General features: G+C 39.6%; 1 protein-coding gene across 1 annotated transcript; it reads left to right on the top strand.

Annotated features, from left to right (window-relative positions):
* Window positions 1-2,380: 2,380 nt before the first annotated feature.
* qrfprb (pyroglutamylated RFamide peptide receptor b) lies at window positions 2,381-12,003 on the top strand. The gene is made up of 6 exons (XM_004561252.4): window positions 2,381-2,931; window positions 4,144-4,302; window positions 5,519-5,580; window positions 6,083-6,318; window positions 8,267-8,364; window positions 8,494-12,003. The coding sequence occupies exons 1-6, from the start codon at window positions 2,565-2,567 to the stop codon at window positions 8,889-8,891; spliced, it is 1,320 nt and encodes a 439-aa protein (XP_004561309.2). The 5' UTR covers window positions 2,381-2,564; the 3' UTR covers window positions 8,892-12,003.
* Window positions 12,004-13,521: the final 1,518 nt, after the last annotated feature.

Here is a 13,521-nt window from a genome sequence, read left to right as displayed (position 1 = left end):
GAACACCATACCTACTGTGAAGCATGTTCAACATCATGCTATGGGGCTGTTTTTCTGCCAAGGGGACAGGACGACTGATCCGTGTTAAGGACAGAATGAATGGGGCCATGTATCATGAGATTTTGAGCCAAAACCTCCTTCCATCAGTGAGAACTTTGAAGATGAAACGAGGCTGGGTCTTCCAACATGACAATGATCCAAAACACACCGCCCGGGCAACAAAGGAGTGGCTCCGTAAGAAGCATTTGAAAGTCCTGGAGTGGCCTAGCCAGTCTCCAGACCTCAACCCCATAGAAAATCTGTGGCGGGAGTTGAAAGTCCGTGTTGCTCGGCGACAGCCCCAAAACATCACTGCTCTCGAGAAGATCTGCATGGAGGAATGGGCCAAAATACCAGCTACTGCGTGTGCAAACCTGGTAAAGACCTATAGTAAACGTTTGACCTCTGTTATTGCCAACAAAGGTTATGTTACAAAGTATTGAGTTGTATTTTTGTTATTGACCAAATACTTATTTTCCACCCTGATTTACGAATAAATTCTTTACAAATCCTACCATGTGGATTCATGGATTTATTTTTTTTTTCACATTCTGTCTCTCACAGTTGAAGTGTACCTCTGGTGCAAATTACTGACCTCTGTCATCATTTTAGGTGGGGGAACTTGCACAATCGGTGGCTGACTAAATACTTTTTTGCCCCACTGTAAGTATCCAAAACATACAAGTTTCATTATATAATTTTTCAAGGGATCTTATATCTGTTTTCACTCTTATATGCTTTACATACAAGTTTCACACAAGACAGATACAAACTTTATAAGATTTATATATATCTTTTCCATATGGGTAACTTAATCATCTAAATTTTGTCTCTGTCCTTTCTGGTCACAAAAAAACTAAAAATGAACTTTAGTTTTGCTACCCCCAGCTTTGCCTCCTGTCTTTCTATTAGTGCCACCATACATCAGGTCTCATTATCTTGTAAACCTTCCCTTTCACTCTTGCTGCTATATGTCTGTCACAAATCGCCCCTGACAGTCATCTCCATCCACTCCACCCTGCCTTCACTCTCTTCTTTACTACTCTTGTACACTTGGATGGTTAACCACAGGTATTTAAACTCATCCACCTCCTTGCTACCTGGTTGCATCTTCACCTTCACAAACACATTTTGTTTTGCTTCTCCTGGCTTCATTCCCTTTCTCAACAGAGCATGCAGTACCTCCAACTCGCCTGGCTCTCTTTCACCTCCTCCCTAAACTCAGTACTGCTCACAATGCTTTCTGCAAGCATCATAGTCCATAGACACTCATGCCCTTGATGTTCGCAGACAGTATTGTGGTCTGTGAGCTAGATTGCTGTTTTATGTCCAAAAGGTTGTCTTGCTGAAATAAGCCTGACCTTCCATGAAAAGATGTTAGCTAGATAGCAGCACATATTGCTCCCACATCTGTATTTATTTTTCGCTATTAATGGGACATTCTGGGATGTACAAGTGTCATCCGCACTGATGCACCCTAACTTACTGGCTCAGGAAGTGTCTAATGACAGTCCTGCTCCCTCTTTAGCCTGGAGGAAGCATGAATTTTAAATTTTGATCCATTAGAATGTCTTATCACTTCCCCTCAGTCAATCTTGAGTAGAGATTACAATTGTGAATGCAGTGGTAAACTGTGTTTACAGACAACACTCCTCAGAAGTGTGCTTTAGGAGATACTGTTGTTTCCACTCAGCTATGTTTGTCTCTTTTCCTTGCTTCCAGAGATTTTTTGTAACTGTCCATTATTTTTAATGGCTTGTAACGTAAGTAATATATGCTGGTCTTCTTTGCAGTCTTATGGCTGCTATTTTCTCAGGCAGTCTTTGTGAGTGGTGAGACGTATTTACTTTTAAAAGACTCCAGAAGCAACAAATGGTTTGCTCCATCCCCAAACGCCTTTACTATGTTGTGAAGAAAAACACATGCATATGATGCAAGACCGTGTTAAAGTTTTTTGAAATCTTTTTCTGACATCAAATTTCCAAAGCAATACAGTTTTTCTCAATGAATGTGTTGGCTTTGAACTATTTTCAAGCAAATATGGGGTTTCACTGAATTGCAAATGACTGTACTAGTTTGCTTCATGGAGTTGCCAAAATGGTTTGAAAAATGTCCAGTTAATTTTCTTAATTAGCACCCTGCATGGAGTGTTAACTAAAAAGAGAAAGTTATAGACGGGTTAATTGTTTTAAACTGCGTGTATTTATAGTTTAACAGGACTAAACGATCTAATCTGAGGATAGAGGCATTTAGAGAGCCTATGGTACAACTTCGTCCATTGGCCTGTCACTTTGTCCTGGGCGGGCGCACACACTCACCCGTACGCGCACACGGAGCACTACATAACTGCAGCAGCAGCAACAGCATCGGGGTCTGGTGGATGAACGAGGCGAGGCAGCAACACCCAGATGCGCACCTGTAGGTTAAAAAAGCAGCTTTCCGCTGAGAGCTCCCGCTGATTGATTTCTTTATTTTACTTTCCCCGTGCAGCCAAGTTCGTCTCAAGGTTGAGGACACAGTTCAGGATGGCCGCAGCTTCGACAAATTCGGGGCAGGGCTCCACTAAAATAACTCCTGAAGTGCTGCAGAAGATGCTCCAGTACTACAACCTGAGCCGTCGGGACTTTATCAACGCCTACAACATCCAGCCGCTCGTCTACATCCCCGAGTTACCGTACAGCGCCAAAACCACCTTCGTGATCATGTATGTGGTTATTTTCGTCTTGGCTCTCGCTGGAAATAGTTTGGTCATCTACATAATTGTGAAGAAACGGACGATACAGACGGCGACAGATATTTTTATTTGCTCTCTGGCGGTCAGCGACCTGCTCATCACTTTCTTCTGCATACCGTTTACTTTGCTGCAGAACATCTCCTCTGAATGGTTCGGCGGTGAGTTATGAACTTATATTAAGCCACCAACTTTTTAACAGTACGTCAGGCACGAGGATCGTTTTCTCGATAAGAATAAGATTTAAATATTAAATCGCGAGACTGCTGCTGTGAGGGGATACAATGTGCCATTAGGTTACACCTCGGATTATCCATGACTTTAACTAAGCGCACAAGCTGAATAATAATGACACATGCTGCACCTCAGAAAGATGTCCCTTTCTATAAGCCACAGTACAGCTTCAAAAATGCAATGAATGAAATCTAGTACAGCAGCACATTAAAAAAAGAAATGTGCACATTTCAGGCACCAGAGAGAGTCAGAACAGGGTGGGAAAAACATCCTCGGAGGAATGAACTTTTAAAGAGATTCTTGGAACCCCACCATGAGCTAATGCCTTTAAATGGCAGATAAAGACCTCCTGTCTCTTAAAGGCTAAAAAAAAAAAAAAAACCCAGATGGTTATGAGTCAGAAACCTGAAGGGAGTCACAGCGGGAGGCAAGTGAAGCACCGCTGGCTCCAGACTGCCAGTTGATCATATTTAGTCCCCCAAACCATGCACTGAAGTATTTGTGGATAAGTGGCTGTCGATGTGAACATTTAAATAATTAAATTAACACACTTATAATGTTTTATTCTAAAATTACAGACTGTTTTCTTGTTATGTCCACTTCTGTTACAGCATAGATAATGAAAGCTCATGCTCACATCAACATTTATTTAATGCAATGGATACTGAATATAATGAATACTGGATAATGGATATAACTAGAACAATTTGTTGTTGTTGCTTTTTATTTTTAAAAGGGGTGATTCTATTTGCAGAGTCTTTAAAGTGCTGTCTCCTCACAGTGTGATAGGGTGTTATTTCAATGTCTTATAGTATCTTAAGGCTTGTACATAACTGTATTAACTCTCAGTGATATGAAGCATTAAATCTACAACCTCTAAAAACACTATATGAATCATTACCTCTTGGGCTTGATGTTAAAAATCAGCATGTGGTTACTAAGTGGGAGCTGATATATTAAACAGTTTTTAACACTGACCTGCAGAAATATTGTTAAAAGCTGACAAACAACCTATCATAGCAAGAACATAGCCAGGTCTGAGCTTGTCATTTTAATAAATAGTCATCATAATTTGTAAAATGTTTCTTCTGCATGCTGCATTATATTCATTATTATATTTTTATTTTTTTTACTTGCAGGGGTTCTGGTTTGCAAGACTGTTCCATTCATACAGACTACAGCCATAGTGACAGGCATCCTAACAATGACCTGCATTGCTATTGAGAGATACCAGGGTATTGTATTCCCACTGAAAATGAGGAGGCAGTATTCGTCCAGAAGAGCATACAAGATGCTAGGTATTGATTGTTTACCAGAGTGGCATGTTGTACTTATGCATCCTCTGTTATGTGAGAAATATCGCAGCAATGCTGATTCACAGATAGAAATACATGGGGTTTTACATGTGCGTGTTGCCTACACTGCAAAGCTCAGAATTCTGCATGCCAAATTGACAAGACACTTATCAGAGATTCAAATAAAGCAAGTGTTACTCTCGAGCAAACATGCGTGTGAAATCTTTTTAGTTACACTCTTCTCAGATTCAGCCAGATGCTGAAAAATTGATCAAACAGCACTTTGTAGCGCAAATGGATAATGATCCAAAGTACACTGCAAAAGCAACCCAGGAGCTTATGAAGGCAGAAAATGGGATATTCTTCAATTGGCAGGGGGCTCACCTTATCTCAACTCAACAGGACATTGTGTTTAGTTACTTTAGACAAAACTAAAGGCAGAAAGAAGCACAAACAGGCAGCAACTGAAGATGGCTGCAGCAAAGTCCCAGCAGAGCATCTTAAGGAAGGAAATGCAGGATTTGGTGATGTCCATGGGTTCTAGATCTCTGGCAGTCATTGACTGTAAAGAGTTTTCATCCAAGTATTAAAAAAATAATCCTTAGGCTATATATCTAAAAATGGGTACCCTGTGGGACAGGGTATAAAAATATCGGTAATTCAGCAACAGTTAATACAAATCCTTCCTTAAACCTATTGAGTTAAACCTGAAAGTATGTACACCAATCACATCCTGACTGTTTAATTTAAATAGTTTCTAGGGGAAATAAATTCCCACAAGTATTCAGTGGTGAAGGTTAAGTATTGCCTGCCATTATTTTGTTCTTAAGTGGTTATTCTAAATTGGTCACAGGTCTGTAAGTGGGGTTAAGTAACAACCCCCCCACCCCACCCCACCCACCCACCCTCTTTAAGAAATACTCCTTTTAAATTTAAACCATGTCTAAAAAAGTCAATACATTATGCCATACAATGTCTGGTGTTATGGGTTGGGCTTTGCATTATTGGAATAAAGAAGAAAGAAAAATGCAGGTATCTCACAGAGATTGCACACGATTGACAGATTATGAATTACGTAAGAGAGGTATTTAATTATAGGGCTACTGCGACTGCTGTTTGTCACTAAAAAGTTGCTCTCCTTGAAATGCCTTAGCAGACACAGTATTAAAGTTATAGGTTTTCTATTTGATGGTATTAAATACTTGTTTGTTTCTTGCAGGACTTGTATGGATTGCCTCAGTGATAGTGGGCTCACCAATGCTGTTTGTGCAACAGTTAAAGGTAAGTGCCCTTCAAAAAACACATAAGATTGCCTTTTTTAGCTTGAAGAAGGTTCACATTCCTGGTAATCCCTCTGAACACAACAGATGAAAAGACATGTTGGCTTTATCTTAACTTTCCACCTGAATCAGGCTCTAAATTCACTCACAGCAGAGCCACAAATGTTGTGAATAGATGCTTTTTAATTGAGATTTAATTAAAATTTTAAACTACCCTAATTTTAATCTTGTGTTTGGGGTTTGGTTTTATTAAAGCTGTAAAAGTAATCATTTTTAGTTGGTGGGATGGCATAACATGATTATACCATATGCTATGTCCTCTCGGGGAAGCCTACTACTATCAGATGGCCTCCTTGGCACACCAAACCTGTCAGAAAAAAAATGCATCAGTGTGAATCAAATGTAGTAAAGCATTGGATAAAAACCACCCTGTCAGTCAGACCTACTTCAGCTGTCTTGACCGTTCTTCCATGACTAAAAGCTTTTCTTTTTCCATATCTCAGGTGAAGTACGACTTCTTGTACGATCACTACCATGTGTGTTGTCAGGAGAGCTGGAGCTCGGTGACTCACAGGCAGGCGTACACCACCTTCATCATGGTGGCCCTTTTCCTGCTCCCTTTGGCAGCCATGCTATTCCTCTACACATGCATTGGCATAGAGTTGTGGATCCGCAAGAGGGTGGGTGATGCCTCAGTCCTCAGCACCATGAACCACAGGGAGATCAGTAAGATATCAAGGTGGGTTAGACAAGTCTGATGGAGATATTTAACCGCCATATTTATTTGTAGATGACATTTCGTTTCAGTTTGGCCTTGTTTGCATTCCAATTAACAGAACTGAACTGTCAATAGTTGAGGGTGGAAGGTCAAGAATGGGGGCACTGTTGTTGCATTATTGCCCTTGCTGCATGGTCTAGTCATCTTTACAAAAAGAAATGAACCTGCTCTTCAAAAAAAAATAATAATAATTTAAACTATAAACTTTTATTTTATTTTTTATTTTTTTGGTTAATTCAACAGTTAAGCAAAGAAAGAAGAAGAAAAAGAACACCTGTATTTAAAAAATAAGGAGATTAGGTGACATCTATTTGCATGCCATGTTAGTTGTTCATTTTACGCTATTAATATCAGTGCAAGACTGACAGCAATCCAAAGAAATTACAGTTAGATTCAAGGGAAGGACAGAACATTATCTTTACTGACTGAAACTAACATTAACAGGTGGTTTGCAAGAAGATGCAACACCTGCTCTCCGCTGTACTCCACTCTACTCTCCTGGACATAAACTATTAGTCATTTGAGCAATGTTGTTGCTCTTGTGGAGAGAACATGTGAAAGGCAGAGACTGAAATGGGTATATGTTTATACATTTAGGGCCAGGAGAATCGTTAGGGCACTGCACTTAAGATACTTTTGCCACCAGGTAGCATAGTTTGGACCTGCAATATGTGATACTGGCTGAGTTCATTAAAGATTTATTGTATTGTGAAAAAGAAAGCTTTTATAGGACTCTAAGTAAAACTTTAAAGCTTCCATCAGAATTAAGAGATCAAGCAGCAGCCAAGTACTGCTAATCAAATACACTTGATTAACTGACTATCAGCTATGTTCGAGCACCTTATAAAAGTTGAGGTTTTGGCAGTTTGGTGTTCTAAAGTATTTAGGTGTGTCAACACAGTGCCGATTTCTTTACAGCAAATGAAACCCGAGGTCAGACTGTGCAATGCTCAGGGAAACTAGAAAAGATCAAGGAGCTACATCTCAGTTAGCATGTTAAATGTTAATGTTCATGACAGTAGAATTAGAAAGAGATTGGATAAATATGGCTTGGTAGAAGCGTTGCCAGGAGAAAAACTCATCTTTCTAAAAATAAGTTAGGTTAGTGTTTCCAAGATTTCATCTAAAGAAAGCACAAATTTCTAAATAATGTCCTTTGCACAGAGGAGAAAGCACAGATGTTTGGCTGTAATGCACAACACCACATTTGGCAAAAAGCAAACAGAGCGTATCAGAACAAACACATCATACCAACTTTCAAAAACAGTGATGGAGGGTTGATTTGGACTTTTTTTTACAGCTACAGGATCAGAAAACCTTACAGACATCAAGTCAACCATGAAATCCTCTGTATACCAAAGTATTCTGGAGTCAAATTTGAGGCCATTTATCCGACAGCTAAAGCTTGGCCAAAACTGGGTCATACAACAGTACGATGATCCCGAGCACAGAAGCAAATCTCCAACAGTTTTGCTGAGAATAGAAATTACTCAAGGTGTCACAAATGCACAAAGTTCAGACCTCTACCTTACTGGAATGCTGTGGTGGGACCTTAAGGGAGCTGTGCAGGAACAAATATCCAAAATCCTCAATGAACTCAAACAACGTTGTAAAGAAGAATAGGCTAGAATTTCTCCACAAAGATGTGAGAGTTCAGAAAACAGCTTCTTCGAGGTACTGCTGCTAAGGTGATTACGTCTTTTGAAGAAATTCACACAAATACAGACTCACTTCCACAGTGACTCACTGTTGCATCTCTCTGGTACATTCCAATGCAAGAAGAGTGCCATGATTAATGTTCCTGGTCACACCTGCTTTTTCCCTGCAATAAGACGTGTTACATTTGTGTAGTTTACATTTTTTTATATAACGATTTTGATTTTTTGATTTTTTTTTTAACCTTCTACAGGAAAAAGAAAAGGGCTGTGAAAATGATGATCACCATTGTTCTGCTATTCACAATTTGCTGGGCACCCTTCCACACAGTTCACATGCTGTTTGAATACTGTAAGCATTGCCTGGTGCATTAAGGGGTCTGTGGTTTCAGGAGTAAATAAAAAAAGATCTTGCTTAAGTGCACATTTCCATTTATTAAAAGCCTCAATCCTCTTTATGTGTAATTATCCTGTCCTCCAGATGACCTGGAGAACAAATACGACGGAGTCACACTCAACATGATCATCGCCACTGTTCAGGCCATCGGGTTCTTCAACAGCTTCAACAATCCCATCGTCTACGCCTTCATGAACGAGAACTTCAAGAAGAGTTGCTTTTCCACCCTCTCCCACTGCGTTCGAAAGCCTACCCAGCAGAGTGGCGCTGTGGCGGCGCCTAGACTGAGTGTGCAGTTCATCAAACCCCAAAGTAGAGAAGACTTCCTGGAGCCAGACGAAGGCAATAGCCTGGAGCCGCACTCAGCAGAGAAGGGCCCTTCGACGTCATCACACGGAGAGAGGTCCCTGGAAATAATGGGAGAGAAAATCTCCACCATTCAAACGGAGCTCCCTGCAAACAGCTCCTCTCAAGTAAAATGAGAAGGAACTGTCCCGGATCTGAGGTGTTTTAACTGCTTACCTTGGATTGCCACGCTTGCTGTCAATTATTTTCACTTGGGGCCAGCAGCTGCAAGGCCATCAAATGTGATTTCAGGTTTCACTGATGTGGCTGAAAGATGCAAAAGTCCAACAGCTTGATAATTTATCTCTGCAGAGCAAGGAGTTAGGGAATGTATTCCCATGCTGGTCAGGAGCGCAGAAGAAAGATTGTTAATGAATATCACAAAGAGACACTTTAACTATAAACTGAGTATAGGGTGATCAGACCCTACTGAGAAATCATTTCCGCTTGTCTCTAAAATCTGGAGGACATTCAGCAGTTCTTCGTGAAAGCATAATAATGCATGAGTGTTCAATGTCACCCCAAATGATCTGAAATTGTATTACGGCACAGCAGGAACTGTTTGGAAATGAAAATGTAGAGGACGTTGCAGAGCTATGCTTTTAGAAGAGATGCCTAATCTTTCACCGACAGCTAAATTCGCATTAAGTTTGCATTTGCATTCAAGTCAGCAAAAACACCTCGTTTCAGGTTAATTCAGTTGAAAACCTTTAAGATCAGAGATTAACCTCTTTCCATGAGTCACCATCCTTTAGATACAAATTTTTATTATATCACAGAATGTGTGTAAGCCTATTTTGGACTATTTAATCATAAGCTGAGCAGGTGAAATCATAAGAAAGTAAATATAGCCACTGTACAGTTTAATAAGATTAAATCTCACAATACATGAAGGGATGAATACTAATTTTCAAACCTCTTCGCACTGTCGGCTGTCTTAATACACTGCTTTGCAAGGTTGCTGCTGCATACAAAAATAATCTTCGTCTGAGCTCACAACAACGGGTGCGTCAATCAGAACACACAAACATGGCAAACCCAACACATGCACAACACATTATGTCAGCATTTGAAGTTGTACATCCTTATGTCTTAATAACTGGAAGAAATCTGCACAACGTGTTAAACACAGATCTGCCCCTCTTTGTAGAAACCAGCATCCTACAGGAACAAAGTCACAGAAACACAGCAGGAAAGGGTTCAATGGGCTTTGCTTTGATGCTTTTACAGAATGAATCACAGTTTACACAACTGTTCTAACTGTGGAACAGTCAGACTGGGCTGTATCCCTAGTTCAGTCTCTCACTGGCCATTGTTTACACCATGATCCATTATAATTGCCCTAATCTAAAAGGTTCTCTCTTCTGTTGTCCACCACGTCTCCCTCTGTGAGCCATTTTAAATCTTCTATCTTATCCAGCCACTACTAAACAGAATTCTGCTTTCAGGAATATAGATGAAAATATGAACAATAGCACTTGAATAAGCTTGCAAAGCGTATTTTAACAAAACATACAGTCATATTTAATTTCCTAAATGGCTGTCCATCTGACAACATCAATGAAAATTGGAATGGAAGTGGGTGGTCATAAATTTAAGGCTTTCTTAATGACTCAAAGTGCTTTGGACTACAAGCCAAATCGACTCCATTTATAAGTGATGCAGACAGAGTAAAACATTTAGAGGGTAAAACATACTCCACATTTATTCACAATGTAATGTGTGAAGGCTGTAGTCGCTGATGTTTTTTGTGCAAAAAGCAATGCAAACGCGAACACAAAGAAAGTGATCAGTGGTTGTTCTGTTGACCGTCTGAAGAGTTTTAGAAATGCATACTGAATGCTGAACAATGAATGTAAACAAAATGAGGTGTTATCATGACAGAAAGTCTGTCTGCCTTTTATTTTATCACCGACTGTGGAAGAATGAGATGTTCAAAAGAGTGAAACAGCCTAAACCTGCTGGATATACTTGAGCGAGTAAGCGAGGTACAAGTTGTGACTGTGGACTTCTTATAAAAACACAAACAGAAGAGTTTGTAAAGTCGGTCTGTGTAATATTTTTGCGACTCTGATGTCTTTAGTGTTAAAGTTTAAGTACCTGTTCATTTTGGTGTTAAACTTTCTGTCTTGGAGCTCATCAATTGTGCTTAAGGGAAAATACATATATATATATATATTTCTAGGTTATCTATATTTGGCCTAGATTTGCTTTGCATGTTTTTAAGTATTTCATTCCAAAGCCTTAAATAATCCCTGTCAGCGCGGAAGATAATGGTATTGTATATAGACAGGGTCTGCAACGAGACCAGGCTTAGTCTTTAGTGCAGCCCCGGGTAGGGGAGGAGCTTAGCTTCTCTTAAACCATGGCTGTTACCGGTACTTACCGGTGTACTGTTGTGAAACTGTGGAAGCTTTAAAAATATTATCAATATGCTACTTTTAGCATGCATTTTGAGTTTTCATGAATCATGCTAAAATTTGCAATAGAGTGCACTACTGTAAATAAGCAGCATCTCTCCGCCTCAGTGGTACTGAACAATCAGACAGCCTTCTTATCTCATTGCTGACAACATGTTGGATATAAAACTGCCCGTTTCTACTATCTAACACACACAACCTTTGCATGACAGGATGCGCACAATCCACGATCCTAAACACAAGTTTCATGCTACATATGAGCGTGCTCACCAGAATCAAATCAGGGTTTCAGAAAAGTTTTAATAGGAGCTCAAATTGTGTTTATTCCTTGCAGCCACTTGCAAACGTGTCAGCTGTAGTTAAATCTGTGAAACTGGAGACGCTTATTAAACTCTGAGGAAAGACTCCTACAGCAGCATACAGCAACACATGATTTCAGCTCCTTTTAATCTTTTATCAAACTCAGATTACATGAATTATTGGTGAATCCCATTGATAGCCGCCTAAAGGTGCATAGCATGTGCCTTTTGTGTTCTCTGAGCATGAAGTTCAGGCTTTGCATCAGTTTTAGTATTTTTCTGATTTTTGACTGATTGTGATTGCCCGGATTATCAAATGTAATTGGATGATGCTTCGTGTGTGCTTAAAGCTATGTTTAGTTTAAACAGCTGGGCCCTAATGATGCTTTAATTTTGATGTGTTCTGCAGCCTTTTTGAATCATTTCAGCTGTTGAAACAGCACTGTCTTTGTGTCATGGGACCTCTTGATTTACAAATTTACACAGCACTGAGCAATGCTCTGATTAATAAAAGAGTAAATCAGGAGAAAGCCCCTGCTGTTTTTCTTTGGAGATCAGAAATATGCTGTTCATTTTCAGTAGTATTTCCACTTTATATCTTATTATCCTGTAGTTTATGGCTTTGAAGTAAAAGGCTATAAATGTCTGTCAAATCTTAGCTCTTGGAGAGAAAGCTCACATAAGCAGTAGTATTTTATGCTCTTGATGTAGTAAAATATTCCTCTCTATGGTTACTAAAGCGCTCTGTGGTAAGTAGTCTGTGCTGGTAACAATAGCTTGACTTTACTTTTTACAACTGTGCAGGATTTAAAGATTTCATTGACAATCAACCCATCGTTCATTTAAAAGACCGTGACTGGACTGAAGGATGTTACCAGACGAAGCTTAAAGGAGTGAACGGGAATTCACTGCGACATGTTATCACTTAAGCATGAGCAGGCTATATTTGTGTACGAGAAGACCGGATCGATTACTGCTTATTTCATGAATTATTTCTTGTGCATTAAAGAGCTCTTTCTGTAAATTCCAGGTCTCTGGATATTTTTTTAGAGTCAGAATTCCTTTTGACAGCAAAACTCACTTTTGATACAGTACTGCAAAAAAGTCTTGTGCCACTTCATCTTTTCCAGTTTTTGCTTCCAAAGAGTCTGAGCAATTTCAAATGTTAAAATTTAAAGTGGTCTTGAGCAATCCGGTCTTTAAGTCTGACGTCACTAGCCGTGTCTGGGCCTAAACTCCGCTGCAGGTCCATATATCAAACAATCACTATGGCATTACTGAGAGTTGAAAAACTGTCTAAAGTCTTTCATCTTTAATAAAATGATCAGCGTTCTGCTCTACCAGGTGTAACAATTGAGTTTAACATCCAGCCATCCGTGAAAACGGAATTTAACGGAGTTAGAAGTTAGCAGGAAGTTAGCTCTCTAGCTTCCATCTAAATACAATATAGCATGTCCTGACTGTGGGGTTTTGGAAACAAATTAAAACGTACAGCTCTGCTATCACTTCCAACATAAATGAAGACAGAAAACTAAACAGCAGTGACGTTTGTAGGGTTACTGAAGTTTGGCTAGCTGGTATATAATGATGTGCTACGTGACCGCTAGTGACACAGCTATGTTAGCTATAAACAAGCTAACTTTTTTTCCACTCGATAAAAGTTAACGTGAGGGTTCTCGGTAGTCAGGAACAAATGTAATCGCATGGCAGGATGCTGTAAACGGACCAGACTTCAGTCAGGAGAACAACTGAGATAATCCATCCACAATACGAGGTTAGTCATTCATATACTGCTGCATGGGCTGGGCTGTAGTTACATCGTAAGGTTTGAAAAACTGAGCTTAAATAAATGATTAGTGGTAATAAAAGCCGAGGGAGGTCAACAGTAATCACTGACTGTTTTAGGAGCTTTTTGAGATTAAATAGAAGAAAATACAAAACATTAAACATGTTAACAACACAAAAGCCATATTAAACGCAGACTACTTTAGGCCCGGAAGTAGGATTCGTCACGTCATCACTTAAAGACCGGATAGTTCGAAAGGTTT

This window comes from Maylandia zebra, linkage group LG8, assembly GCF_041146795.1.
Source record: "Maylandia zebra isolate NMK-2024a linkage group LG8, Mzebra_GT3a, whole genome shotgun sequence".
Taxonomy (NCBI): Eukaryota; Metazoa; Chordata; class Actinopteri; order Cichliformes; family Cichlidae; genus Maylandia; species Maylandia zebra.
The sequence above is the reverse complement of the archived record's forward strand: the minus strand, read 5'-3'. Positions and strand labels throughout refer to the sequence as shown.

Bases quoted from the DNA above. Each gene is read 5' to 3' on its own strand.
- qrfprb (XM_004561252.4), top strand. From the start codon at position 2,565: ATGGCCGCAGCTTCGACAAATTCGGGGCAGGGCTCCACTAAAATAACT. The intron at 4,303-5,518 runs GTATTGATTGTT...TGTTTCTTGCAG, and splicing joins AAGAGCATACAAGATGCTAG to GACTTGTATGGATTGCCTCA. The intron at 6,319-8,266 runs GTGGGTTAGACA...AACCTTCTACAG, and splicing joins GAGATCAGTAAGATATCAAG to GAAAAAGAAAAGGGCTGTGA.